The sequence below is a fragment of the Maniola hyperantus genome, chromosome 3, assembly GCF_902806685.2.
Source record: "Maniola hyperantus chromosome 3, iAphHyp1.2, whole genome shotgun sequence".
NCBI lineage: Eukaryota > Metazoa > Arthropoda > Insecta > Lepidoptera > Nymphalidae > Maniola > Maniola hyperantus.
Window position 1 is genome coordinate 13,654,739 of NC_048538.1, and position 26,807 is coordinate 13,681,545.

The 26,807-nt window shown below is 37.5% G+C and overlaps 2 protein-coding genes and 1 non-coding gene across 3 annotated transcripts in view; 1 reads left to right on the forward strand and 2 right to left on the reverse strand.

The window, feature by feature from the left end:
• Window positions 1-10,922: 10,922 nt before the first annotated feature.
• TRNAD-GUC (transfer RNA aspartic acid (anticodon GUC)) lies at window positions 10,923-10,994 on the reverse strand. Its single transcript has one exon. It is a non-coding gene; the product is annotated as a tRNA-Asp (tRNA).
• A 4,452-nt stretch (window positions 10,995-15,446) lies between these two features.
• LOC117996270 (cilia- and flagella-associated protein 299-like) lies at window positions 15,447-20,974 on the forward strand. The gene is made up of 4 exons (XM_034984313.2): window positions 15,447-15,667; window positions 18,748-18,925; window positions 20,001-20,198; window positions 20,761-20,974. Exons 1-4 carry the CDS (start codon window positions 15,504-15,506, stop codon window positions 20,929-20,931), a joined length of 711 nt encoding a protein of 236 aa, XP_034840204.1. The 5' UTR covers window positions 15,447-15,503; the 3' UTR covers window positions 20,932-20,974.
• Window positions 20,975-21,621: 647 nt separating this feature from the next.
• Window positions 21,622-26,807, reverse strand: part of LOC117996212 (nitric oxide synthase-like) — a 32,432-nt gene continuing 27,246 nt past the window's right edge. Inside the window, exons 10-22 of the mRNA XM_034984243.2 lie at window positions 26,405-26,632; window positions 25,806-25,910; window positions 24,940-25,013; window positions 24,696-24,853; window positions 24,368-24,594; window positions 24,018-24,263; window positions 23,777-23,930; window positions 23,516-23,685; window positions 22,971-23,181; window positions 22,767-22,854; window positions 22,410-22,686; window positions 22,105-22,296; window positions 21,622-21,952 (exon numbers count right to left, since the gene is read on the reverse strand). Of these exons, the coding sequence (XP_034840134.1) occupies window positions 21,833-21,952; window positions 22,105-22,296; window positions 22,410-22,686; window positions 22,767-22,854; window positions 22,971-23,181; window positions 23,516-23,685; window positions 23,777-23,930; window positions 24,018-24,263; window positions 24,368-24,594; window positions 24,696-24,853; window positions 24,940-25,013; window positions 25,806-25,910; window positions 26,405-26,632 (2,250 nt within the window). The 3' untranslated portion in view covers window positions 21,622-21,832. The remainder of the gene's footprint in view (window positions 21,953-22,104; window positions 22,297-22,409; window positions 22,687-22,766; window positions 22,855-22,970; window positions 23,182-23,515; window positions 23,686-23,776; window positions 23,931-24,017; window positions 24,264-24,367; window positions 24,595-24,695; window positions 24,854-24,939; window positions 25,014-25,805; window positions 25,911-26,404; window positions 26,633-26,807) is intronic.

Consider the following 26,807-nt stretch of genomic DNA (forward strand, 5'->3'; position numbering starts at 1 on the left):
AGAGAGTACTTTACTTTGGCTTTGCTCAGTCTTAACTTAGACACTGTTAATACGAGACAGCGTTATATCGCTGGTATACATCTGTCTCGTTTTAACTGAAACTTAAGTTTGAGCAAAGTCAAAGTACGTTCTGTATACATATATCTCGAAAGATAGATCGCCTTAGTTGAAATTAAATTCACATTTTTCTGTTCTCTTTGAATCTCACCTCATTCTCAATTCAATTCGAATCTGTCATGCTGATTACTAGAAATGAAGTTAGTTTAAGCCATTTTAATATAAGCCAGTTCTGTACTGTTGTTTTAATAGAATCTTATTGTATATTTAATTTTATTTTTATATATATTTCGCAAATTAATTTATACATTATAATATAATGTATAATAAATTTATTTATTGAGATAAATAATTATAATGTTTATTTAAATATTAAATAATAAAACAGGTAATTATATAAAAACATAATATTTAATTCAATATACTTATTTGAGGAAAATGGTCAAAGAAAAGTAATATTAATAGTGCTTATAAAATATATTGGTGTCTTATTTATATTATACTTAATACCTATAATTATTTGGTAAGCTAAAGACGCTTGGGCCTAAGGCTTTGCTAGCGTTTATTTAATAAAAATAATACTGTACGAATCTAAAGTGCTATTTTGTGGCCAACAAAACATTTATATATTGTATTGATAAATTGTTATGCATTATTACTGCTAATTTATACACTAAAAGTTGTATTGATGTCTATAATAAATGTTCTTATCGCTGTACCTATGCGTTTAATTTCATCCTTTCATTTATTTCATACTACCCGACCCGACCACCAATACCTATTTGAAAGTCAATAATTTTATTTAATTTTTTACTAGCTGATGCCCGCGACTTCGTACGCGTGGATGTAGGTTTTTAAAAATCCCGTGGGAACTCTGATTTTCCGGGATAAAAAGTAGCCCGTCACTCTCAGAGTCTCCAGGTCTTTATCTATACACATGCAAAAAATCACGTCATTCCGTTGCACCGTTGCGACGTGATTGAAGGACAAACCGATATACCAACAAACCAACACACTTTCGCATTTATAATAAGGGTACTGATTGCTGCGCTAGGAATCAAGATACGTCAAGGCTATATTTTATTGTATAATGCATACTTGTACATTTTGAGATCTCTCGCCATTTTAGCTTTACAATGTCAAAAGTACAATTTTAGTCCTTATTTTAAAGGTGTCGTCATGTCGTACTTTTGACATGACAGCTGGTACAGCTAAAATGGCGAGTGAGATCTCAAAATGTACGCACTTTACTCTTACTGATCTAGGTATATTTTGAGTTTCGAGTTTCTTGCTGGTTCTTCTCGGTAGGAACGGCATTCCGAACTAGTGGTAAAATAAATTAGGTAGGTAGTTGACGATTCAAAAGCACTTGTAAAAGTTTACCTACTTGAATAAAAATGTAAGTATTCTATTTTATTCTTTAAAAAAAAAATATTCTATATCTTTTTCAGTTACTCCAATTTCTTTCATCAGGGAGGCACGTATTAACATAATCAAACACAATCCCTTTTAAGGTAAGAAAATTACATTACGCCAATAAACTCGTATGTATGAATGAACCCTTCGGCAGGAGCAAATTCACTTATTCTCTAGAAATAGATCCTAATAAAAAGTGAAGGTGAAAATTCACGAAAATAAAAATGTAAGTAACAGAGTATAAGTGGTAATGCGTAATTTATAAAAAGGGTCACTTCTTAAACAGACTCTGAAATCAGGCTTTTAAGAAACCCTTTGCGAATTCTCTGTGAGAAGTCAAACTGAACGCAGGCGTTTTAAAGCACTTAAAAATACCTAGGTACCTCAATTATTTTTATTGAAATGATGAAGGATAGTATTATTCCAAATAGGTACCTACTTATTTTATTTGAAAAAAGACCGAGGCGTGTACCAGGTACCTACTAGCAAATCTTGATTAAAATATTAAATCAATCCATTCAAGACCGAATGGGAATGATTCTTCGTAGCTGCGACTACAGATAGTAAGGCACGTAGCAAGCGCTCCGGGCGCACAGACAGAACTCTATGAAGACAAAATATTATATGGCGCTCTGTCTATGTAGGTACCTAAGTAACGAAACATGGCGGCCATTTTGATTTGTTGTAGGTATAGCGGCAATATAAATACACATTCTGTGAAAATTTCAACTCTTTAGGTAGGTAGGTATTTTATTACAATTCACGAGAATATACAGCCCGCTGACGGACGGACGGACAGCCGAGGCTAAGGCTGAGATCTATAGAGCGCACTTTTGACTTTGCTCAGGCTTAAGATTGAGTTAAAACGAGACAGATTATTTTACCGTTTAGACTACAGACAGATTATGTGAAAGATATAGCTCTGTCTTAAGTCTAGCTAGCTGTCTGTCTGTCTTAAGCTAAGTCAGAGTGCGCTCTATAGATCTCACCCTTAGTCATAGATACCCTTCGGGTACAGATTGCAGAACTCTAAAAAATGGCGATCATGTAGGCATCAAGTAAGTAAACACCATCCTGATGAAATACATTATCAAATGTATGATTACTTAGATAAGTATCTTGTACTCAATCAACGTTAATCTCAAATTAAGTGCGTACAGACGTCGTGCGTATCTCGCTCGTCAACAATGTACTTGTCTCGCGCACATACAGTTTAAATTAATGTAACTCTCGTAAAGCGCTGACTCGTTCACTGCTATAAATTCTGCTGTTAACATTTCCGAAGGTATACGTCGTCAACTCGTATTAAGATGACGCTTCCAATACTGCGGCCACAACTCCCATTTTGCTGGGAAAGGTTTAGAGTTTGACTATTTTTCCATAGCTGATAAAAATTAAACGGGTATGTAGACTTCCAGCACCTTGAGACCCCAACATCTATCGGTTTTTCGAACTATGTGCCCTGCCCATTGCCACTTCAGCTTTGCAACCCCTCCTCGCCTCGCACCGGAAGACGCAGTGTTGGAAGACCCCCCACTAGGTGAACGGACGACATCACACGAGTCGCAGGGAGCCGCTGGATTCAGGTGGCGGCGGCGCAAGACCGTGGCGTGTGGAAATCCCTACAAGAGACCTATGTCCAGCAGTGGACGTCTATCGGTTGATAATGATGATAATGTAGACTTCTCGCAAAAGCGTGTCAGCCGCGCTAAGACGTTTTTACTGCGAACCAGCAATGAAAAATGAAAAAGCTAGATTATTTTTGGTTAAAAAGAATTACTGTTCCATGCGGGACGTATAGGTTTGATCGAATTCCCCGGTAGGAAAGGCATTCCGAACCAGTGGTAGATGCATCTGACTATTCGTAAGTACTTGTAAAAGTTTATTCGAATAAAAAAGATTTTTATTTATTTATTTATTAATAAATCGCCATCCATTAGCAATATCCACATTCGAATGTAACGACTTAGCTTAGTCTATAGTTTTTCGCACGTAGCATTTTATTTGCCCTGACGAAAAATCTTGATTTATTTTGTTTTTACATTTTTACAATAATATAAAAGTAACCAATGGTCCAAAAAATTAGTCCTGATTTGTGTAGCAAACTTTTATTGTTACCCTAGCCTACGTTTGCTACAAATTCTTGGGAAATTTTCGACCAATACAATAAATATATAGGATTCGGGAGAAATCACGTTTACAGTGTTTTGATTCGCAGTAACATTTACATTTTTAATTTAGGAATTTGAGGAGGATTCCAAATTCCAATCCATGGAAACCTTACGTCGCCAAAGAGCCTAATAAGAGCCTATTTCAAAATTCGACTAAGTACATCGGATTTTATTCCACACTTAATCATCATAGATATAGGTTTTGCAATAAGTAGGTAAGGCTACTGCTACATATTATAAAAGGTGCCTACTTAAATATTTATTAGCAAGGCAACAAACAAATTAATATTCTTTAAATAAGAAGGTATAATCTTGATAAGTAAGCTATGGAAGAGACGTTCTTTAAGTGAAACTGATTGCCTGCATTTTGTTTGCGTATCCGATACGCCATTCATCAGCTCCTTGATAGAGCCGCTGTTTTCATATTTATATTTTTTATTGTTATGAGGACGATCCATCATGAGCCTACCTATTAATCTGTAAGAAAAACCCTTTTTGATACCAACTGTTATACTAAAGGATTTTTACATGGTTATTATTATCCTTCAATGGGCAGCCATCTATACACCGTACCTTGGGCCTTTCAATTATGCTTTATTTAGGTAAGTAAACTTAAGTAGGTAGTGGTACATAGGTAGTAGGTACCTATTTACTGTAGGTATACGACGATACTAAAATTACGGAGAAAAAACTCGTTTTTTTTATTATTATTTTTTATTCAGATACAAGTTAGCCCTTGACTGCAATCTCACCTGGTGGTAAGTGATGATGCAGTCTAAGATGATAGCGGGCTAACCTGGAAGGGGTATGGCAGTTTTTATTAAACCCATACCCCTTTGGTTTCTACACGGCATCGTACCGGAACACTAAATCGCTTGGCGGCACGGCTTTGCCGGTAGGGTGGTAACTAGCCACGGCCGAAGCCTCCCACCAGACCAGACCAGAAATTTAGAATTTATAAAATTCCAAACCCCTGCCAGGAATCGAACCCGGGACCTCCCACTATTAAGACCACAGCGCTCACCACTGCGCCAGGGAGGTCGCTTTCGAACAATGTTTTGCCATTGCCGATGCGATGACGATGAAATGAAATATCTACGGATCAGAGACATAGTCGCTAAGTAAAAGTAAATGTGGGTCTCGTAAGGAAGCGTCTAAGATTAATTTCAACAGGCGAAGGCGAGAGGTAGATAACTATGCCAAGAGTTTCTCTACGTGATCAAATCAGAAATTGCCCAGTTTTTTAAGCAAGCATCGAGCGAGGGAATTCGAACGATAGGTAAACATTTTGTTTTCATAGTCACTTCATAGTGCTTTCGTGGCTTTCATAATATCGCCATAGCAAGAATTCTGTCACTATTTGAATGACGAAACGTGACGGCAGGCCGAATATTTCATTTGCATTTCCGAAGTCCGAACGTCCATCGAAATATCAGCGAATTAATCAAACATGGGGAATTTACAAACTTCATAGTCGCGGATCGTTCCTCCCTGTGTTGTGGGCAATTTACGTAGAGAAACTTTCATCATGATCATCATCAACCGATAGACGTCCACTGCTGGACATAGGTCTCTTGCAGGGACTTTCACAGTTCACACGCCTCGGTTTTGCGCCGCCAAGGTGCTAGAATGGCGACCTCGCACCTGAAGACGCGGCGTTGGAAGACCCCACTACTAGGTAGACGGCCAACATCAGACGAATCGCAGGGAGCCGCTAGATTGGATGCAAGAGAAACTTTCAGCTTTTATAAAAAAAGGAAGGTCTGGCCCTCGCGGGCTCTCTATCTATATCTAACCAGCAAGAAACTGTGTGCTCTATTCTGCTTATAAAATAATTAAGAGTACAACATAAAGCTTGTTACTGAAACTTGTCAGCTATGTCCAAAAAATACGAAAATTAAATGACCAGCTTAGCAAAAACTTTACAAGTACCGTCTTCAAGTGAAATAAATGAGTCGACACTAATGAGTGAAAACATACGAAAGAATAATAGGTACTACTCATCATTCGGTTTAGGCTTGTTAAAGCACTTACGAAAGCCATGTTAGTTTTTTTTCATTTTTTTATTCTGATAGAAGTTAGCCCCTGCAATCTCACCTGGTGGTAAGTGATGATGCAGTAATTAGTATGGTGTAATTAACTATACCTACATACAAAAAATAAAATTATCATAATTTAGGTAGTACTTAAGGTTCAATACGACGTTTTCTTCTACATAGAGCCGGTCCAGACTAGGCACCCTTGTGCATTAAATACTAAGTTATAGAGAATTTTTAAAAATACCCAATTTGTCCAAACCTGGCACCTCAGAGGTGCATCATAGAGACTTGTGTCCGAGAGGACCTAATCGTCAACACAAGCTAAGCGGCCTACCTATTTGAGGTGATGCAAGATGATACAAGGTTACATTTTTTAAGGTTCCGTAGACCGTACCTCAAAACGAAAAAAGACACATTTATAGGATCACTTTGTTGTCTGTCTGTCTGTCGTGTCTGTCAAGACACACTTCCCATTGACCTAGAATCATAAAGTTTGGCAGGTAGGTTGGTATTATAGCACAAGTAAAGAGAAAAATTCGAAAACGGTGAATTTGTGGTTTATGTATTATTTTTGTGCAGAAGTTGCCTCAAAAAAGATTTATTTTTCTTCCTTTCTTTAAATAACTTATTTTAATTAACTCTGTCACTCAAAACGAGCGTAGTTGTTCGCAATACGGGCCCGTATGCACCCTAGCTGAAAGATGCCCAATTTTCCGCTACATGAGTAAACCGATGGGGGTAATTCGAGAGCTCACCCTTTTGGTTTTTTTACCCCTTTTTTATTTAAACTTATCCCGAAAGGTTACTTTTTAATAACATTATGAAATATTTTTGGGGTCAGTAATAATATAGGTACCTATTAAGTATCTACTATCTACAAACTGATTACATTTTACAAAGACATACATTTACATTTTACATTTTAAAATTACATTGTACCTTTGTGAAAATATATAACCAAAATATGATTAATAAAAAAATATTCAAACTGGTATTTGATTATTCTACTAGGTAGGTACCTAAGTCTAAAAACTGAGCTATCTCCACTAAAATAATAGCTAGTAATACCTATCATCATCATGATCAACCCATCGCCGGCTCACTACAGAGAACGGGTCTCCTCTCAGAGTGAGAAGGGTTTTGGCCATAGTCTACCACGCTGGCCATTTGCGGATTGGTAGACTTTGAGAATATTATGGAGAACTCTCAGGCATGCAGGTTTCCTCACGATGTTTTCCTTTACCGTTAAAGCCAGTGATATTTAATTAATTAAAACGCACATAACTCTGAAAAGTTAGAGGTGCGTACCCGGGATCGAACCCCCAACCTCTGATTAGAAGACGGACATCCTAACCAATAGGCTATCACAGCTTAGAATAACTATAATACAAAAAGGTAATTTGGCTCATCATTCAGTCTTATACCTACACGCTTTGAGATTTTATGAAGTTATGAAACTTGCTACGTTTTCCGAAACATTTAAAATGGCGTGATTAAAAGTACATTTTAAATTAAGCTATAAAGATTAAAGTACTTAATACAAAATTGCTGTTTATGAATTAATATGAACGATAGGTATTTAAATTCTGATAAATTCTGAAAACTTTTAAGGGATTAAAGAGTTTTACTTTAAGCTTTTAATGTATAGAATACATTTTAAATGAAGAAGTAAGTCTAAGTAGGTAATCTGCTATTTTCGACCTTCATTAATTCTGCTTTTGAGTATAAAAATATAATTTTAGCGTTTAAACTTACGTGAGTACGAACGAAATCGCGGGCATCAAGCTAGTTTCCAATAACATAAAATATTCGTTCAAAGTTTCAATACCGTATCTGTACCTACCAATAAAAAAGTTTCCCAAAAAATAAACTAGCAAAAACAAAAACAGTCAAGAACTGCTGCTAAACTCTGGACCTTAAAACGACAAAAACAACAATTGCAATGATACAAATCCTCAAACGATAGACTTTCACAATGGAAAAATCTTGGAAAAATGTCCCACACAGATTTGTAGATACCCCAATATGTCATTTTATCGCCCGTCGGCTAGACACTGGACGCGGCAAAGCTTTTGTGGCCATAAGGAACAGGAAAAATGGAATTTCCCTCTCGCCTTTATAACATTCTTCGGAGTATAAAAAGGGCAAGATCGCTCGTAGTTTTTGACGCCAAACGTATTGGTATGTAAATAAAAACAGATAGAAAAATATCGTATTATATTGCCTCCCAATACAATGTTTACGATTTGTTGGAGATTGCGAATTGCGCGAAATAAAAGTGTATTGTACTAGGTAGACTAAAAAAGTAAACTGCTTCCTTTGGGTTTTTTTAGATTTATACTAGTTTAAAATCGTGTAAGGCACTTCAATAGACATTATAATGCACGTACGCTGGAAGCGGTGTGCCATACGAAATGACTGTTATTTTTTTATGCCGATTCGAACACCGAGCTTATCTACCGGGATTTTTTGCACAGAGGTTCTATTAGGCAAGGTATAATAAAGCAGGATTTTGTAAAATACCCTCGAAACCGAAGAAGTGTGCGTTCGCCAATTATATTATTTAACCATGGAAATCATTTTATTACACTACCTACAGATTTAGTCCAACAGGAACAGTGCAAGGGAGATATCCATCAAAAAAATTAAAGCCACTGAAATTAGACTCTGTATCTGAACAATTTTGAAATTCCTTTAAATACTAACTCAATTGGAATTTATGTCAACAATATTGCGTCTACAGAATGATGTTTAACGTAATTTAGCATCAAAAATAGTCCTTTGTATTTGCTATCTTCAAACGTGGAGTGGTCCCCAAACAATTGTTCGATGTAGACGAACAAACATCTGTAGGCACAATAATTGCTCTTGCGTTGCCAACTTGATAATTAAACTTCCACAAAATTATAGGTATTTTGACGAACAAGCTAATAATGCCTAATTTCTGCTGCCTACTATAGGCAGTCTGTATAAGGCTAGTTCTACAAATCAAGGAATTTTGGTAGGCTCAGGTCATAAATTCATAAGTTTTCAATTTTAGTACATGAAGATTATAGTGTTTTCTGATTGGCCATTAAAAATCAGTTATATGTTATTATAAACAGATAAAGTTTGTAAGTTTGTTTGTAGGACATATTCTCTGGAACTACTGAAAATTCGTTCACCAATAAAATGCTACGTTATTCCTGACTTTATTTTATATAAGTGCCTACGTTAATAGAAAGGGAATAAAACAAAAAAATAAACAGTGCCCAATAAAATATTCCATGCAGATTTGTAAATCCTAAATCCAAAGTTTTTAGAAGGATTGATTTGACACTGAGCATAGCAAAGCCTTTGTGCTCATAAGAAGGAGAAAAAATAGAATTATCCGCTCTCCTTCCTTTATAATGCGAATTCTTTTACTACAGGGGTAAGAACGCGTATCGTTGTCTGAAGCCAATTGTATTGGTATGTAAATAGAAAAGCCGGAGAAAGATAACGTTTTATATTGCCTTTGACTGATCGCAGAATATGCAGATTAGAAGTAGAATATTTACTATGCGTTACAACTAAAGATCCCCTCGATATTTTTGCAATTTTCCCGAGAATGCTTCGGTGTCGAAGCGAAACGTGCGTCGAGCGTATTTTGGGAAGATTTTGGGGGGTTTGTGGTGTTTCGTACTGGTGATATTGTTTGCTTGGCGGCTGATTTTTTTCTGCATGTTTAGCAGTGGAAGGGCGGGCAGTGCATATTACATGTTGCATGTTGCACCATACAGATTTGTCTATTTCAGCGGATTATAGCAAATTAAGCTTTTAGTTCCTTGTATCATGGACTTCCGCAAAGTAACGCCTGCTATTCAACATAGATGTTTTAGGGTGGAATGGTGGCTATACGGATTACGAAGTGGTAATTAGAGATCCGTGGTAACATCAATCAGGGCAGAGTTTTGACCATTTTGATATTTAAACACATTGCCTGCAACGGTGTCTTGTGAAAATCTTCTTTTTAATATTATATAAAACACAACAAAATATGTTCTGTTAGACTGAAACCATCCAACCGATGCGCCCCAAACTGGTCTCATTTGAAAGGCAATAATGATAAGAAAGTTTTAGAGGGTTTTTAGGGTTCCGTACCTCAAAAGGAAAAACGGAACCCTTATAGGATCACTTTGTTGTCTGTCTGTCTGTCTGTCTGTCAAGAAACCTACAGGGTACTTCCCGTTGACCTAGAATCATGAAATTTGGCAGGTAGGTAGATCTTATCGCTGACATTTGGGGAAAAATCTGAAAACCGTGAATTTAGGCTTACATCACACAAAAAATTAAATTGTGTTCATGAACTAATAATTAGTATTTTCAATTTCCTAAGTAAGATAACTATATCAAGTGGGGTATCATATGAAAGGTCTGCACATGTGCATTCTAAAACAGATTTTTATTTATTTTTATGTATCATAGTTTTTGAATTATCCTGCAAAATGTCGAAAAAATACGACTGTAGTACGGAACAATCATTGCGCGAGCCTGACTCGCACTTGGCCGGTTTTTTGCGTAGCGTAACGCGGGTTATCCGCTAGTACAGAATAGAAATCATTCAGGTAACTAATTCAGAACTATATTGGATTTCTCACTACATTTAGACACCGACCTACATATTAAAGTTTAGCTAACTTTACTTCTTGACTTGTTACACGTTAAATTCTAAGCACGAATTGCATATTGTATGCACGTCATATCTGCGTGGGATTCAACTGAAGTTTAGCTATTCGTACCTGGTATCATTTAGCAAGCGAGCACTTAGTGGAATTCGCTAATAAATACCTATTATTATCACACTAATTATTAGTGACTAATATTATAAAGTCGAAAGTTTGTATGTGTTTGTGTGTGTATATATGTGTATGTTTGTTACTGTTTCACACAACACCCGTAAAAATCCGTAATTCCCTCGGATTTTTTTAAACAGTAACCACTTATGACATGTCGTAGATATTTTTTATATCCGTATTTTCACGGATTCGGATCGGATGAGTGCGTGATCGCTGACTGTAATCGAAGAGTTGCTTATCCATGCGGGAAATTGCGGGCATGAATCATTAAAGCAAGCCTGAACATAAATCCAAACAAAAAACTTTCTACTGAGTTCATTTAGAAAATAACAATCATGATTAAATATTATAAAAAAGTAAAGTTAAGTTAAGTTTTTTACTTTTTTCTAAAATATAATTTTAGAAAAAAGTAAAAAACTATCCTCCCCGGCGGGGAATCGAACCCCGGTCTCCCGCGTGACAGGCGGGGATACTTACCACTATACTACCGAGGATATGAAAGTTGGTTCGAAAATATAGCTTATTAATTTTATTGTTTACAATTCGATAATACCGTCGAATTATTGATAATAATAATAATTTTATTATAAAAAAGATAAAGTTTATAAGTTTGTTTAAACAAATGACGCAACATTGATATATTTTATGAAGCAGGTATTTAATACAATTATTATTATGCCCGCGACTTCGTCCGCGCGAATATAGGTTTTTAAATTCCCCCGGGAATGTACTTACCTACCAAATATAATAATTGATGCCTCATGGGTTTTAAAATATTTGTCTACCAAATTTCATCAAAATCGATTAAACTGATGAGCCGGAAAAGCTAGTAGACAGGCAGACAGCTACGCTCTTTCACATTTAAATATTTTAAGTATGGGTTTCTATGAAATCAAGTTTCATAGAACCCCATACTTAAAATATTTAAATGTAGAATGCACGAACGAGTTAAAAAAAGAACAGTTACTGTATTTACCGAAATATTAAATCAAATAACATGTTTTACAGCGTGGGGTTCTCTATTTGCGTACTCCATGCGTACTCGAAGAGAAAAAAAAAGACATCAAGTTGACAACAAACGAAATGTTTGCCTTCCATCGAAGCGAAAGATAACAGAGTCGGCTTTGTTGTTCGCATTGAAAAGAAATCTTTTATTTTGCTCAGTCATAACCCTTTGACTGAAATTAGAACACTGAAATACCAGAATGTTGCACATGAAGCTGTGGTAGCCTAGTGGTTAGGACGTCCGCCTTCCAATCAGAGGTCGGGGGTCGATCCCGGGCACGCATCTCTAACTTTTCGGAGTTATGTGCGTTTTTTAAGTAGGTAATTAAAATATCACTTGCTTTAACGGTGAAGGAAAATATTGCGAGGAAACCTGCATGCCTGAGAGTTCTCCATAATGTTCTCAAAGGTGTGTGAAGTCTGCCAATCCGCACTTGGCCAGCGTGGTAGACTATGGCCAAAACCCTTCTCACTCTGAGAGGGGACCTGTGCTCTGTAGTGAGCCGGTGATGGGTTGATCATGATGATGATGATATTTAGTTTTCCTTAGTTAGCATATACTAAGGAAGGAAGTAGCTTTTTGCTGAAATGCTAGAGCTGCACTAAGTAAGTATAAGCGGCCGGCGGTCCAGACCACTTTGTTACAGTAAACTGACAATGAAATCTTGATACGACTGAAAAATTACTCCAGATGATCTAAAGCGCCGCCGGGCAAATCCAGTCGCTTACGTGTTTCTCCAAAAAGGTTTCTACGATTTGTGTATCTTTTAAGCAAACTAAGGAAAAAGAAAACTTACTAAACTTTCATTATCTAACGATATTCCAGATTGTAGAAAAAAGAAAATAATGTGATCGAAAAGACCGCGTAGGCAAAACAAAGAATACGAAAGGTATTATATTCCATAGCACTACCCTCAGACCTGAATTCGTAAGCAGAATGCGTGATGTTATGGAAATTTCAGAAATGCCCCGTCAGCGAGTCGGAGGACTTACCTACACTGATGTCAGATTGTCTGAAATTATACCAACCCATTTGAGGTCAACCGTTAAATGCTAAATTATATTCAATTAATTGAAATAGACGTAGGGTTACCATGCTGTATATTGTACCATACAGTCTGTTGTGATGATACCAGCGACTTCATCCGCGTGTATTTAGGTTTATGTACTGACTGACTGACTTAGACTGGGGGCACACGATGCGTTGCGGCGCCGCACCGCAAAGATTTCACCGTGAGCGGGGGCACACGATTGTTGTGATTGAGTGTGAGTGTTAAGTGTTGATTGTTGCGATTCTGGATTATTAGGTATAATATCGCAGTCGTAAAAATAAATCTGTAAAGCAAATAAGAATTGCGAAAGGCTAAAATGAATAAATTGGAAAGCACAAGCACTTATCTAATATCATGTAAATTTCATAAAAGGCACTTCAGTGAGGAATCGGGGAGGTTCGATACGAATCAGAATTCAGTGAATAATTGGCGGAAATTGTTTGACTATAATTGAGAATGTTCATTTGTGGATAAATGTTATTATTGCAGACCAAGATAAATTACAATCTACACTAATAATAATTATGAAGAGGTAAAGTTAGATGCACGAGGTACTTAATATCCGGAACCACTGCATCTATTTGAAAAATTCTTTCAGTTTTATTTTTGCGAGCTAAGTGTAAAGTATGCCGATCCGCACTGGGCAAGCGTAACAGATTATGGCCTTAACCTCTTCTCATTCTAAGACTCGTGTTCGGTACCAGTAGGCCGGCGCGGCGGTCGGTTACTCATGATGGTGATGACATTTTAACATTACAGTTTGGATTTTTATTTGTATCGAAGAAAATTGGTTATATGTACTTAATATTTACTAGATGATAATATCGAAGAATTTTAGAGCCATAATAAAAAATTAGGAACTCTCAGGTGTTTTATATGTTAGGTACAAAGGCTGCCTAAAGCAAAGGCTGTGTGGAAGTTCCTACAATAGACCTATGCACTGACGTATGTCGGTTGAGCATAATGATGATTATGATACCTATAATATTTTTTCTTCATATTAATTCAACTTGGACACAGCTAATAAAATGAATAATAGAAGCTAGGTTTTAAAACTTAAACTGAATTTATTGTTCTAGCTAGGTGTATCACTATACTAAAAATTTAACTCGTAGCTATAAAATATTTCATAACCAAGGGAATATTGAAGTTTAACTGAGTTTAACCGAGCCGAATTTCAATTCGGAACTGCTATAAGCCGTAAACGTAGAACTTCGCATAAGGCTTTATTTTATGCAATATAATTGGAGTTCGCAATAATTGGGCCTCTCGTGAGCAAATTTGCATCTGAAAGTAAATCGATTTAGAGCACACAACGGAGCTCTTCGGTACAGACCGTACTCGGTAGGTTTCCCGAGAAAAGTGCATAAATTCATTCGCCACTTTTTGTTTTAGATTTTTTTTTGCCATGTCGCACACCAGTACACTACAAAGACCGATCATTTTAAAAGGAATATTGGATAAGTATTTTTTTCACGCTAGGATCAGACCTAGCGGGATTGCGCGAATTTTTCCATTCGTGGAACTCCGCTCTAATGTGTCCTATTGAGCACTGATACGGGCGAGTTCAGACAGAACAAATGAGCGCAAACTAAGGCAAAAGAACGAATAGGTGCGGACGAAAAATATAAAGTGAATTGAACAAAGCTTTCGCTTGCTTTCAGTTGTGTAGGTAGCGACGAATCACAACGCACATAAAACAGAGGACGCATGAGGACAGAAGTCCTCAGAATTTTGGTAGCTTTTACTCTGTGTAACCAGACTGAATTTTCGTTCTGATTTGTCGCTTTGTGCTTTGAATCGCAGATCGCTCGCAAAAGCTCTGCTCTCTAATGGAAAACTAGCTTATCCCCGCGACTTCATGCGCTTGGAATACACAAATTTCAAATCCCTATTTTCCCCTTTAGGAGTTGAGTTTTCAAAAATCCTTTCTTAGCGGATGTCTACGTCATAATAGATAACTGTACACCAAATTTCAGCCCGATCTGTCCAGTAGTCCAAGCTGTGCGTTGATAGATCAGTCAGTCAGTCAGTTAGTCAGTCAGTCACCTTTCATTTTATATATTTAGAAGAAGAAGATTAGATTTGAGAATATTTCCGTAAAGAGCTAATCTTGAAAAGTGAATGGCACACAATCTATTTGCTATCCAAAATGTTGAAACTCGAGTTAAACTCCAGTAAAACCACATTAAAGTCGAGGACTAGACGAAATCACTTTTGACGTAGAGCCAAAGGACGAGTTAAATCGTCTTGAAAATCACTATAAAACCAACAAACAATTTCTTATATATCAAAATAATTGATGTGTTGCAAAATATGAAATGTTTTTAAAATATCTTACAGCTACAGTTATCTATACTAATCTATACCGATATTATAAAGAGGTAAACTTTGTAAGTTTGTTTGTTTGAAGTGATCTCTGGAACTACTGAACCGATTTTGAAAATTCGTTTACCAGTAGAAAGCTACATTATTCTTGAGTGACATAGGCTATATTTAATTTTCAAAAAAATTTTAGATCTTTACGAAAATTGTGATAAGCTACCCGTGCGAAGCAATAGTGGGCCCAGGTTTCATACAAAATGTACATGGCCCTCTTCCTGTTAAATGTTTATCAAAAATAAAAATCAAATCTATTCATTTCTCAGATTTATTTGTGTAGGTGAAATAGGTATGTATGCAAGGTTATTCGTGGTATTAAAAAACATGGTTTAAGAAACCATAAAAACTTATACCTACTTAGTAAGCTCAAGTATTCCTCATCAAATCTACTATGTCGATGTTCCTCATAGATAATAATAGATAAAGACTATGGTCTAGGTATCCCTTTGGTTCGCTATGATCTGCCACTGATTTATCAAAAACACGTCAAAAGTTGTAAATATTTATAAATCTTAGTGCAATGTTTTTATAGGTATATTTTGAAAATATAGTGTAACTACAGCAATGGCGGAGAAGAAAAACGAATTTCCGGCGGGGATTGAGGCGTACAGGCGTTTGCTGGCCTTTGAGACATGGGAGGATTATTTGGATTCACTCATTGAAATTGCCGACCTGCGAAATCTAAGGAGCCTCGCCTCGGCACGGACTGTTGCGGCACTTGGTTATAGGTAAAGTGATAAAACAAGCGGCGATAGCTTAGTGATTAAGACGTCGGTTAAGCCTTTTATTCGGGAGTTCGGGTTCGATTTCGGGCATCTTAAAGTTTTGTGAAATCTGCATGCACTTGGTTGGCATGGTGGACTATGCCCAAACATTTGTCATTCTGAGAGGAGACCCGGCTCCACTATAGAAAGGTTCACCACTATTTATTCACGAATATTATACTACATAGGTATAGCGGTAATATTCAGTATAATGAGGTTCATTTGCACTTTACATATCTGTAATTTCAAGTTTCGGAGACACGTATTTATAGACATTTATACAATTTTAAAATGATTAACATTATAAATAGAAAACACGATTACTACATAGATTTCGTTAATATTCACTGGAAAGATATTAATTTGCACTGATCTTTACGTAATTTCTTAATTTCAAGACACGTAATCGCGTATTTTATACAGATTTATGTAAATAAAATGAAATTAATTAGGTCCCTAGCATTTTTAGAAACACAAAACCGCAAAGTATGAACTACGAACACATATAAAGATTACCATAACATAAATCTATAATACTTTTTTTTTAACTGGTTTTACGGCTCTGGGATCTATAATAATCTTGCTGGGAACCAAAGACCAATAAAGTAAACTTAGCAAGATACTTTTTTTTTTAACTGGTTTTACGGCTCTGGGTTCTAATCTATACCTCCCCCCCGCTCCCACCATCAAGAGCGAGCGAAGCGAGCTCGGGACTTGGGGCACTCCGACTCGGAAGGGTTAGGTTAGAAGGGGATGGCGGGGTCTGTAAGACCCCGCCATCCCCTTCGTGGGTTATTTCTTTTTTTACCACCCAGAAAAAAGGAGCCCCGCGAAGCGGGGCTCCGTCGACGGGCCCCGGTCGACGAGAAGAGACCACCACTATGGTGGGGGGTCTCTTTCCTCCCCCCCGCTCCCACCATCAAGAGCGAGCGAAGCGAGCTCGGGACTTGGGGCACTCCGACTCGGAAGGGTTAGGTTAGAAGGGGATGGCGGGGTCTTACAGACCCCGCCATCCCCTTCGTGGGTTATTTCTTTTTTTACCACCCAGAAAAAAGGAGCCCCGCGAAGCGGGGCTCCGTCGACGGGCCCCGGTCGACGAGAAGAGACCACCACTATGGTGGGGGGTCTCTTTCCTCCCCCCCGCTCCCACCATCAAGAGCGAGCGAAGCGAGCTCGGGACTTGGGGCACTCCGACTCGGAACGGTTAGGTTAGAAGGGGATGGCGGGGTCTGTAAGACCCTGCCATCCCCTTCGTGGGTTATTTCTTTTTTTACCACCCAGAAAAAAGGAGCCCCGCGAAGCGGGGCTCCGTCGACGGGCCCCGGTCGACGGGCCCCGGTCGACGAGAAGAGACCACCACTATGGTGGGGGGTCTCTTTCCTCCCCCCCGCTCCCACCATCAAGAGCGAGCGAAGCGAGCTCGGGACTTGGGGCACTCCGACTCGGAAGGGTTAGGTTAGAAGGGGATGGCGGGGTCTTACAGACCCCGCCATCCCCTTCGTGGGTTATTTCTTTTTTTACCACCCAGAAAAAAGGAGCCCCGCGAAGCGGGGCTCCGTCGACGGGCCCCGGTCGACGAGAAGAGACCACCACTATGGTGGGGGGTCTCTTTCCTCCCCCCCGCTCCCACCATCAAGAGCGAGCGAAGCGAGCTCGGGACTTGGGGCACTCCGACTCGGAACGGTTAGGTTAGAAGGGGATGGCGGGGTCTGTAAGACCCTGCCATCCCCTTCGTGGGTTATTTCTTTTTTTACCACCCAGAAAAAAGGAGCCCCGCGAAGCGGGGCTCCGTCGACGGGCCCCGGTCGACGGGCCCCGGTCGACGAGAAGAGACCACCACTATGGTGGGGGGTCTCTTTCCTCCCCCCCGCTCCCACCATCAAGAGCGAGCGAAGCTAGCTCGGGACTTGGGGCACTCCGACTCGGAATGGTTAGGTTAGAAGGGGATAAACCCCCCCCCCCCCCCTAACCTACCCAATCCTTAAGTTTTTTAAAACAGGCTACGCCAGAAGACTCGCTTTAAAGCCGTTTAGAAAAAAAAAGTTTACTTTACTGGTCTGTAGTCTGTACAGCAGCAGCAAAAGTATTATAGATTAGAACCCAGAGCCGTAAAATCAGTAAAAAAAAAAGTATTACAGGTGTTAACGGTGGTAACCTATGACAGTATCTATTGTATTTTGCGATTTTGTATTGTGTTTGTTTAGTTTATTCTAAAAATGCTAATTGTGATTAAAGTGATTAATTTTATTTAAAAAAATGATTTTCGAGCTCTGAAATTTTAACTTAGAGTTTCAGGAGCACCCCCTTTACTGCCCCCTATCCCAATGGATGGTATTGTACTCTATAGCAACCCCGGAGACCCATGCTCAGTAGTGACCAGGCGATAGGTTGATGATGATGATGATGATGATAACCTTCTAAGAATGATCTCGTAAAAAGGCTTACAGCCGATAGTAATAATAATTAATCAACCTTTGATTAGGCGCAGTGTTGGAAGACGGTACTAGGTGGACGGACGACATCAGACGAGTCGCAGGGAGCCACTGGATTCAGGCGACGCAAGACCGTTGTGTGTGGAAGTCCCCACAAGATACCTATGTCCAGCATTGGACGTCTATCGGTTGATGATGATGATGATGAATCAATCTCGCTGTAATCGAAATCGAATAAAAGAAATACAAAACTGCACGAAAAGATCAAGATTAATTAAGAGCAAGACTATAGCAGCGTCGCAAGCTATGCCTGGAATCAGCAGCTCAAGACCGTGGTAGTCTTAACCCTTCTACAGTGCGACAAGGCTCTTTTAGCACTTGAATGACATTGACAGGGGGTGCTGTTGGAGAACAAAGCTTAGCTTAGGCTTAGAATATTCAAACAAGAACAATGGGGACACTTGACGGCAACGTTAGTTCTGATTTTCGCCACGCGCCCAGATAGCCTGGTCGCACTGTAAGTTAGCGCGCGTAGATGCATCTTTCACTGCATCAGAAGAGATCTCAGTCAACCGAGAGTTGTCAATGAATAAAAAACCTTTATTTTCAAAGAGCAAACGGTGACACATTAAATGAAAAAGAATTCTACGCACGTCGCGCCGCCATACACGCGATTGTCTTTCCGGTGGTCCAGCCGTACGTGCTGGTTAGCGAGGGGGCGAACATTGACGACCCCTTTTTCAGGGAGCTCTCTGTGCGTGAACGAGCCAACAGAGTCGGGATTTTACAGGTAAAACTTAAACACGAGCCTCTTACTTTAAGAACCTTGTGTTTCTTCAATCTATACTACTAAATAAAATTGTAGTGTCTGTATGTTTGAACGGGCTAATCTTCGGAACGGCTGAACCTATTTTGACAAGGCTTTCACAGACAAGTAGAGGATTAACCAAGGAGTAACATAGGCTATTTTTTAACTGACTTTCAAAAAAGGAGGAGTCGTGTTTTTCTACCTATGTACACCGAAATCTCCGAGTTTTCTGAACCAATTTGCGTAGGTAATTTTTTTTTTTAGGAAGGAAGGTAAGGAATTGCATTCCTAAATCGTAGTGCTCCCACGGGGATTTTAAAGATTCATGTGTTTACATGTTTTTACGAAATTTGGTACTGCATCCTTGCATCTCCGGGCTACTATGGATAGGCTACTTTTTGTCCTGGAAAATCAAAAGTTCCCACGGGTTTTTAAAAACCTAAATCCACGCGGGTGAAGCCGCGGGAATCAGCTAATCATAGATATGGTTTGTGTTACTTGACAATTATTATTATACGGTTCAATACAATCAATAGGTACTAGATGATGCCCAAGAGTTCGTCCGCGCGAGTTTAGGTTTTTTAAAAATCCCAGAGGAACTCATTAATTTTCCGGAATAAAAATTAGCCTTACTTAACGAGACCCTGGTTCATTGAACCTATTAATTACCCACGAGCTATTTACGTTTGGTCTCTACTTTCAAATCGTAAATCCGAGTGAGTACCTACACCATTTTATGGCCTCAAACTTGACAGGTTTTGTATGTGGCAGTGAAAATTTTATGTCACAAAATTGATATAAGTACTGTCCATAGATATACAGCATAACTAGCCTATTAATAAGTTCTATTCCATATTAGTAAAAGAGCCCTAGTCTTTGTACACTTAAAACTAAATTCGTTGAATATTTTTTTAAATAAAATCAAGAGTATCAATATCAACTCTATTTCAGCCCTATCCGTCCAGTAGCAGTTATTAAGTAGTTACCTAGCCTTTTGCTATTAGGTTCACTAGCGATTACTTCATCTGTCATCAAAGCGTCAATCTATATTTTGCAGTCCGTAATATTCATCCGGCATTTCACGAAAGGCGGCTTTGAAATATCCGGCTATATTGATTACGCGCACCGGCTCATATCGGAGGATTGGGGGCCGTATTTCAAGAGCAACAAAATGCTGTGGCCGAAGGACAGTGATTTGGGGTATTACCATTGGCGCCATGGCACTGTTAGAAGCAATATCAGTAGAAACTACAAGGTGACTTAATACCTATAGTTGAAATAGAAATAAGTAAATAAAAGATGTACTAGTACTAAGGCCTCATAAGAAAGCTCAGAGTCATTCAGCGGGCGATGGAGAGAGCTATGCTTGGAGTTTCTCTACGTGATCAAATCAGAAATGAGGAGATCCGTAGGATAACTAGAGTAACCGGTTGCGAAACTGAAGTAGCAATGAGCAGGGTACATAGTTCGTAAAACCGATAGACGTTGGGGTCCCAAGGTGCTGGAATGGTGACCTCGCACCGGCAGACGCATTGTTGGAAGACCCTCCACTAGGTGGACGGACGACATCAGACGAGTCGCACGGAGCCGCTGAATTCAGGCGGCGCAAGACCGTGGCGTGTGGAAGTCCCAACAAGAGACCTATGTCCAGCAGTTCTATTCCATATTAGTAAAGTCTATCGGTTGATGATGATGATGAAGTAAAAGATTGTTTTTGTCATTAACATCGATAAACTCTAGGATAACTTAGCAAGATGAAATTTGATATCCTCTATTCGATTATTATGAGACTATGGAACAATTGAAAAATTCCGCAGCCAGTCATGGATATCGAAAAAGGACTTCTCTTTCAAAATCGTCACGATCACAAGATCATTTGCCCTGACCCGCAGCAAGATCCCGGTCAAAATACGACCAAGCAGAGAATTTATTCAAAACGCTACACCCAGGTTGAAATCTATGATCATGTTGTGAGAAGAAAAACTTGACAGGAGTACAGTTTAGATTGGGCTTATAGTACTTTAGAATAGGATTTATTGTCAAACCTATATCATTTTTAAGGATTTTACAAGTAACAAATAAATATTTTTTGCTATCATCTGGTATACCTATCTTCAAATGCTTTTACTTCTAAGCAATTATAGAAAACTCTTGCAAGTGTCTAACTTGCATCAGCAGTTTGTAACTGTGCGTTTGCACTTTGCACAATCGTAAAACGTAATACACAAAAATGGCGCGTGAGGAGTCATTTTGTACGGACTATACCTGTTTAATGATTTTTCGTGCAAAAACACGGTAATAAGTCATTAGACTCCAATATCATTATTTTACTCGTTTACATGTTAACCATTGACTGCAATTTCATCTGGTGGTAGATGACGATGCAGTCTTAGCTAGAACCAGGCTAATCTCGAAAGAGGTGTGCAATTTTATTAAACCCACACTCCTGATCGATTATCAATCGCATAGCAAACACTTAATCGTTTGGCAGCACGTTTTTGTCAGCAGGCTAGTCATAACTGAAGCCTCTCCCCAGACCAGACCTGAGCTAATTTAGAAATTATTTTTCCAACTGATCGAACCGAACCTTCCACTTATAAAATCACAGCGCTCACCACTGCACCGGTGAGGTCGTCATCTTCATAGTGAGTTTTAAAATGAAAAATACAAAATAGGTAAAATGTATAATTTAGTCAAATTACCATCTTAAAATTAAACAATACTCAATTTTTTACAATTCTTTCATTATTTTTAATATAAATATTTACATCAGTACTTAAGTAGGTCTTGTATTCGTAAAAAATATTAAGCCTATAAGCCTTAAAAACATAATCTCTATTACATAGCATACTTTATCTTATATCCTAACTTAACACTAAACAGTATCACCTAAGTAAAAGATTGTATAGATTCTAAACGCGATCGCTTAGCTGTTTCTCTTGATGCCTTGTGTACAATTGAAGTACGTAATGTGATGCCAAATATATCTTCATGGTATCTATTTTCATCCTGAAAAACAAAAGAAAAACTTCAGAATAATTTTCTTTCCGTTGCATACATTTTTCAAGTTTCAGTTTAAGTTTTTGTGAATTTAGGGCTTTTGTTTGTATGTGCAAGATAAGTTTGATTTCAGTGCGTATATAATTTTATTATTAGCTAACCATTAGAGATAGAATGAAATCTTCAGCCTCTTCATCTGAATAACGTGCGTGCCTTTTAATAACATCTTTGAGCTTCTGTTGTACTTCTTCCGCCATCTTGCAATCTCCACAAACATAAAAATGTCCACCCTCATCTAACAGCATACGTGTTATGTAAGATCCCTCATCTTCTAATAGGGCTTGCACGTGTTTCTGCAAAATTATATAATGTTCATTTATTACCCATATATTATTCACTTCGTCAGTGTTTTATTAGACAAATAAAACTGTATGGTTTTCTGTTAAAATTTAGTTATATTTCATACCTTGCTTACTCCTTCTTCTCTCGATAATGCTAATAAAGACTTTGTGAGAACACCATCAGCAAGAGCTTGTTCCTTTTCATCCTTATACAAATCCATGCCTTTATATCTGCAGCCGAAAAGTAGACAAATAGGACCTGGTTTCTTGGAATGTGTAGAGTTATTTATAATTTGTCGTCTCCTGTGATGCCAGAATCCTCTAAAAGGCGCAATACCTGAGCCAGGTCCTACTAATATCAAGGGTACAGATATGTCTTGTGGCATGTGAAAACTTGGGGCTCTAGAAATATAACAGAATAAAATAGAACTAAAGAAACTTAATTTGTGAAATATTAAAATGATTAAACCAAAGTTTCCTACCTCCGAATAAAAACATAAACATCATCATCTTCTTTCAAGCTTTGTAAATACGTTGAACAAACGCCATAATGTGTTAATCCTTCGCCATCTAAAAGTAAATGATATTATGATATGAAATTATGCTATTAGCATTCAAAAAATATAAAATGCACTAATTTGTTATTGAAAACCAAAGACAAATTTTTAAATATGAACAATACTTACTTTGCGTCTTATAAATCACAACAGCAACAGTAACGTGGATCCTATTGGGGTGTTCTAGTGGTGAAGATGATATGGAATAGAATCTTGGTTGTAAAGGCGGTAGTAATGCAGCCAGCAGAGAAGCTTGGGGCCTACACGATGGAACATGAGATAATACTTCTGCAAGGTGCGGGTAATAGTGATGCCTCCAGTCATCGTATTTGTTGGAATCCTGAAATATAGTTTACTTTAATATAATGTGTTGTATCGAAATACGTAAAAAGAAAGCTGACTGACTGACTGATTGATCTATCAACTCACAGCTCAAACTACTGGACGGATCAAACTGAAATTTGGCATGCAAATAGCTATTATGACGTAGATATTCGTATAATGTTTGAAAATTCAACCCCTGAGGGGGTCAAATAAAGGTTTGGAATTTGTGTATAAGCTAAAATCATACAGTTATTAATCAAAATCGTTGTCCTTTCTAGCTAGAATGACCTTTTATTAATTATTTACATGAATAAAATGAAATACAATAATATACAATAATAAATTATTACCTCTATTAGTTCTCGTAAATAGTTAGCCTCATTTTCATCGTTACATACTGTAACTAGATATTTTAATACTTTGGTAGATGGTGGTGTTGTGATATCTAAAAATCTTGTGAAAACTTGACGAACTGTTGCTGCAGGTATACGCTCGTGGCGTTCCCAAGATTTAACAGTACCTACAAGGAAACGAATAAATCTAAAATAAATTGTCGTAATACTGAAGGAAGTCAACCATAAATTTGGGAATATATCAGAATCTTTTCGTACCTGTAGGGGTAAGCTTTTCTTTCATAAGCTGTAGTTGCAAAGGTCTATCAAAATTGTCTACGCCTTTTAGTCTTTTTAGCACATCATCAACGATTTCGGCTCGGTTACAAGCCATGACACCAACGTGATCTCCGGGGTCGTATTTTAGTTCAGCCTAAAAAAATTAAACCTTCCTATTAATATCTTATGAGAACGGTTAAACAAATATAATATCTTCATTAATTTAAATATTTATACTCACATTCGATTCCATGTCCACAAAAATTGTTGCTCGATCATTCGTGTATTCACCCAAATGTTTATTTTCTTTTACTTTACAAGTAACAATCTGCTTTCTATAGCTACTTTCTAAAGCCGTTTTCAAACAGATTTCTTTTTCAGGTCTATTAAATCTTACTGTTTCTTCTGTAAGTGGTATCGTACCGAAAGATTTTTTCGCATTTTTAACCATCTCGTTTTCTTCTAAGCAAAATGTTTCACACGCTACCTGAAATTTATTCTTGCTTGAAATAATAATTGTTTTCTCACCTGAGCTTTAACCAACCTTAATTTGATGCTTAGAAAAATATGCTACAGTTAATTTTGATTTACCTGGAATATATTGGCTGACCAGCAACGAAACTCTTGCTCTAGACCACACATTTCATCACCACATGTAAGTTCTTGTAGCCTCTCTCCTCCTAAATCCTCTAACACTCTGTCCATAGTTTTCCCAAAATTGCAGTACTTTGGATATACACTTGAGCCCAGAGCAAAGACAGCAAAACATACATTGCTTAAAGGTCCTATGTTTTCAGCTATTGATGTAGTTACACTACCTGATAATGCAATGAAAATAATGTTAACAATAAGAGACGATAATAAAATTAATCTTCCAAAATAGATGTTCTTTTGCAGTACATATTAACGCAGTACTTACTCTTATTGGATTCCAAACGTGATAATTGCCTCTTGTATTCGATTGTGTTTGGATTTTTATTAGACTCCATTCGAGACAGCTGTTTTTTGTATTCAATACTTGGTGTCATAACGCTGTTTGTTCGCATTAGTGACTTTGGCGTGGGCACTTTGCATGTCCTAAAAATTAGCTGGTTATTAACTGTCAATAATACTTTAATTTATAACTGTTTTTAATGATGTCGATATATTATTATAAACCTTACCCAGCACTATCAATTTGATCTCCCAGATTCCTCTTTTCATTATAGAGCATGTGAAATAAATGCTTTGCAAAATCCTGCAACGAAACAAATACTTTAATAATTCTATTGTTTGAAGTACCTACATAAAGATTTGTAATTAATGCTTAAGTGTAGAAATTATTTATGTTTATGTTCGTAAAATCTTACGCAATATATTTCTTGAAGTATAGTCAAATTAGTTATACTTATTAGTGACATGTTGGCGTTGCCTTTTTAGCTTGTTTGCTTTTAATTTATAAGGCACCTGACATCCTAAGTGTAGGCGTTAAATAAATATTCAATTATTCATCTCGTCCACGTCTGTATTTATCATGTAAAGTTATTACTCACAAATCTTATTGAATTATTTTTAACGCACCATAAATTTTAGCTTAGTACTTTTAACTACGAGTACCTTTGTGTGATTTAGTTTGTAATTTTATACTCGTAATATAAATTGTAACCATATTAGTAGAATCGTTCTATTGCCGAAGTAATAGAATAAATATTGAATATTTTAATTTGACAATTAGCTTACTTGATATTAGAATTTAAAATAGAACTTTGTAGATATAGTAGCGACAGGTACGGTGCTTATTGCGTCAGATACAAAACCAATGTACCTATTGTACGCGACAGGTCGAGATAGCAATCGGGGTATGAGGCGGGGAGACGCCTCACACACCCGCATGTCACCCACGCTATCCCGCATCGGGTTGCCATTGCCATCTCGACCTGTCGCGTACTATAAGTACATTAATGCAATGCTTTTATGCAATTCTGATGCAATGGGCACCGTATAAACTTTAAAACATTAAAAATAATCGACAAAAATAAATAAAAGTTACCTCGCCATTCGCAGGCGGCTCCCCGTTTCCAAATGTGGAAGTTACGATCAGCAAGAGAGTCTCGTGCTCTATCGAAAACACATCGTATTCAGACATACAATGCACCTGTTGGATGAAAATTATTAGCACCATTTATTTTATTATTAAAGAACTCTTAAGACTAAAAATACTTTTAAGATCGATATTTTTCATCGATAGTAATTTTGCGCTTCACTACTATTTCATCATCAGCTATTTAGACTACCTACTACCTACATACTATGCGTATGAAATAAAAATTATTAGCACCATTTATTTTATTTACTAAGACCAAAAATATTTTTCATCGACATCATCAGACTTATTTAGACCACATGTATGAAAGTGTGATGAGTGATGACAGCAGTAATTTTGCATTAGGAATAAGGATTAATCACAGCCAAAGCCCTGAATAATCGAATTTAATTAACAAAGTTTAGGCAAATACAGAAAAAGATTTTTAGCAGTTCTAAGCATTTCTTTAAAATATTTCATTTATTTTATCTCCTATAAAAGTCTTCTCAGTTGGTTTAAACTTTTTAAAGTCACTCTGCAGTAGTAGCGGATGTCTTAAAACTTACCTGGGCATTGAAAGCGTGTCCGAAAATGGTCCCTAACTCTTTAGCATACTGTTCAGATTTCCCTGTTTCAGTGGCGTAAAGTATGGTCGCCTTAATTCTCTTAGAGAGCGCCTGGCCAAATAGTTTGGAAGTAAACTTGACGGCCCGGGCAATTTGCTTGAAGTGGAACTTTCTAGTTCTGGGCTTGTCTTCTGATTTTATCCAATGGTGACTTTTCCAAGCTGGCTCCTATTGGCAATGCAAAGCTGATATTAGATTTCATCAACCTAAGAGAATTTAAGATGCATTTATTGTATAAGAATAAAAAATGAACATAAAGGTCAAGATTTATTCTGGATGGTTAGGTTGTTAGATCAAATTTCATTAATACTTTCCACACCTTTATAAATAGGAAATATTACAT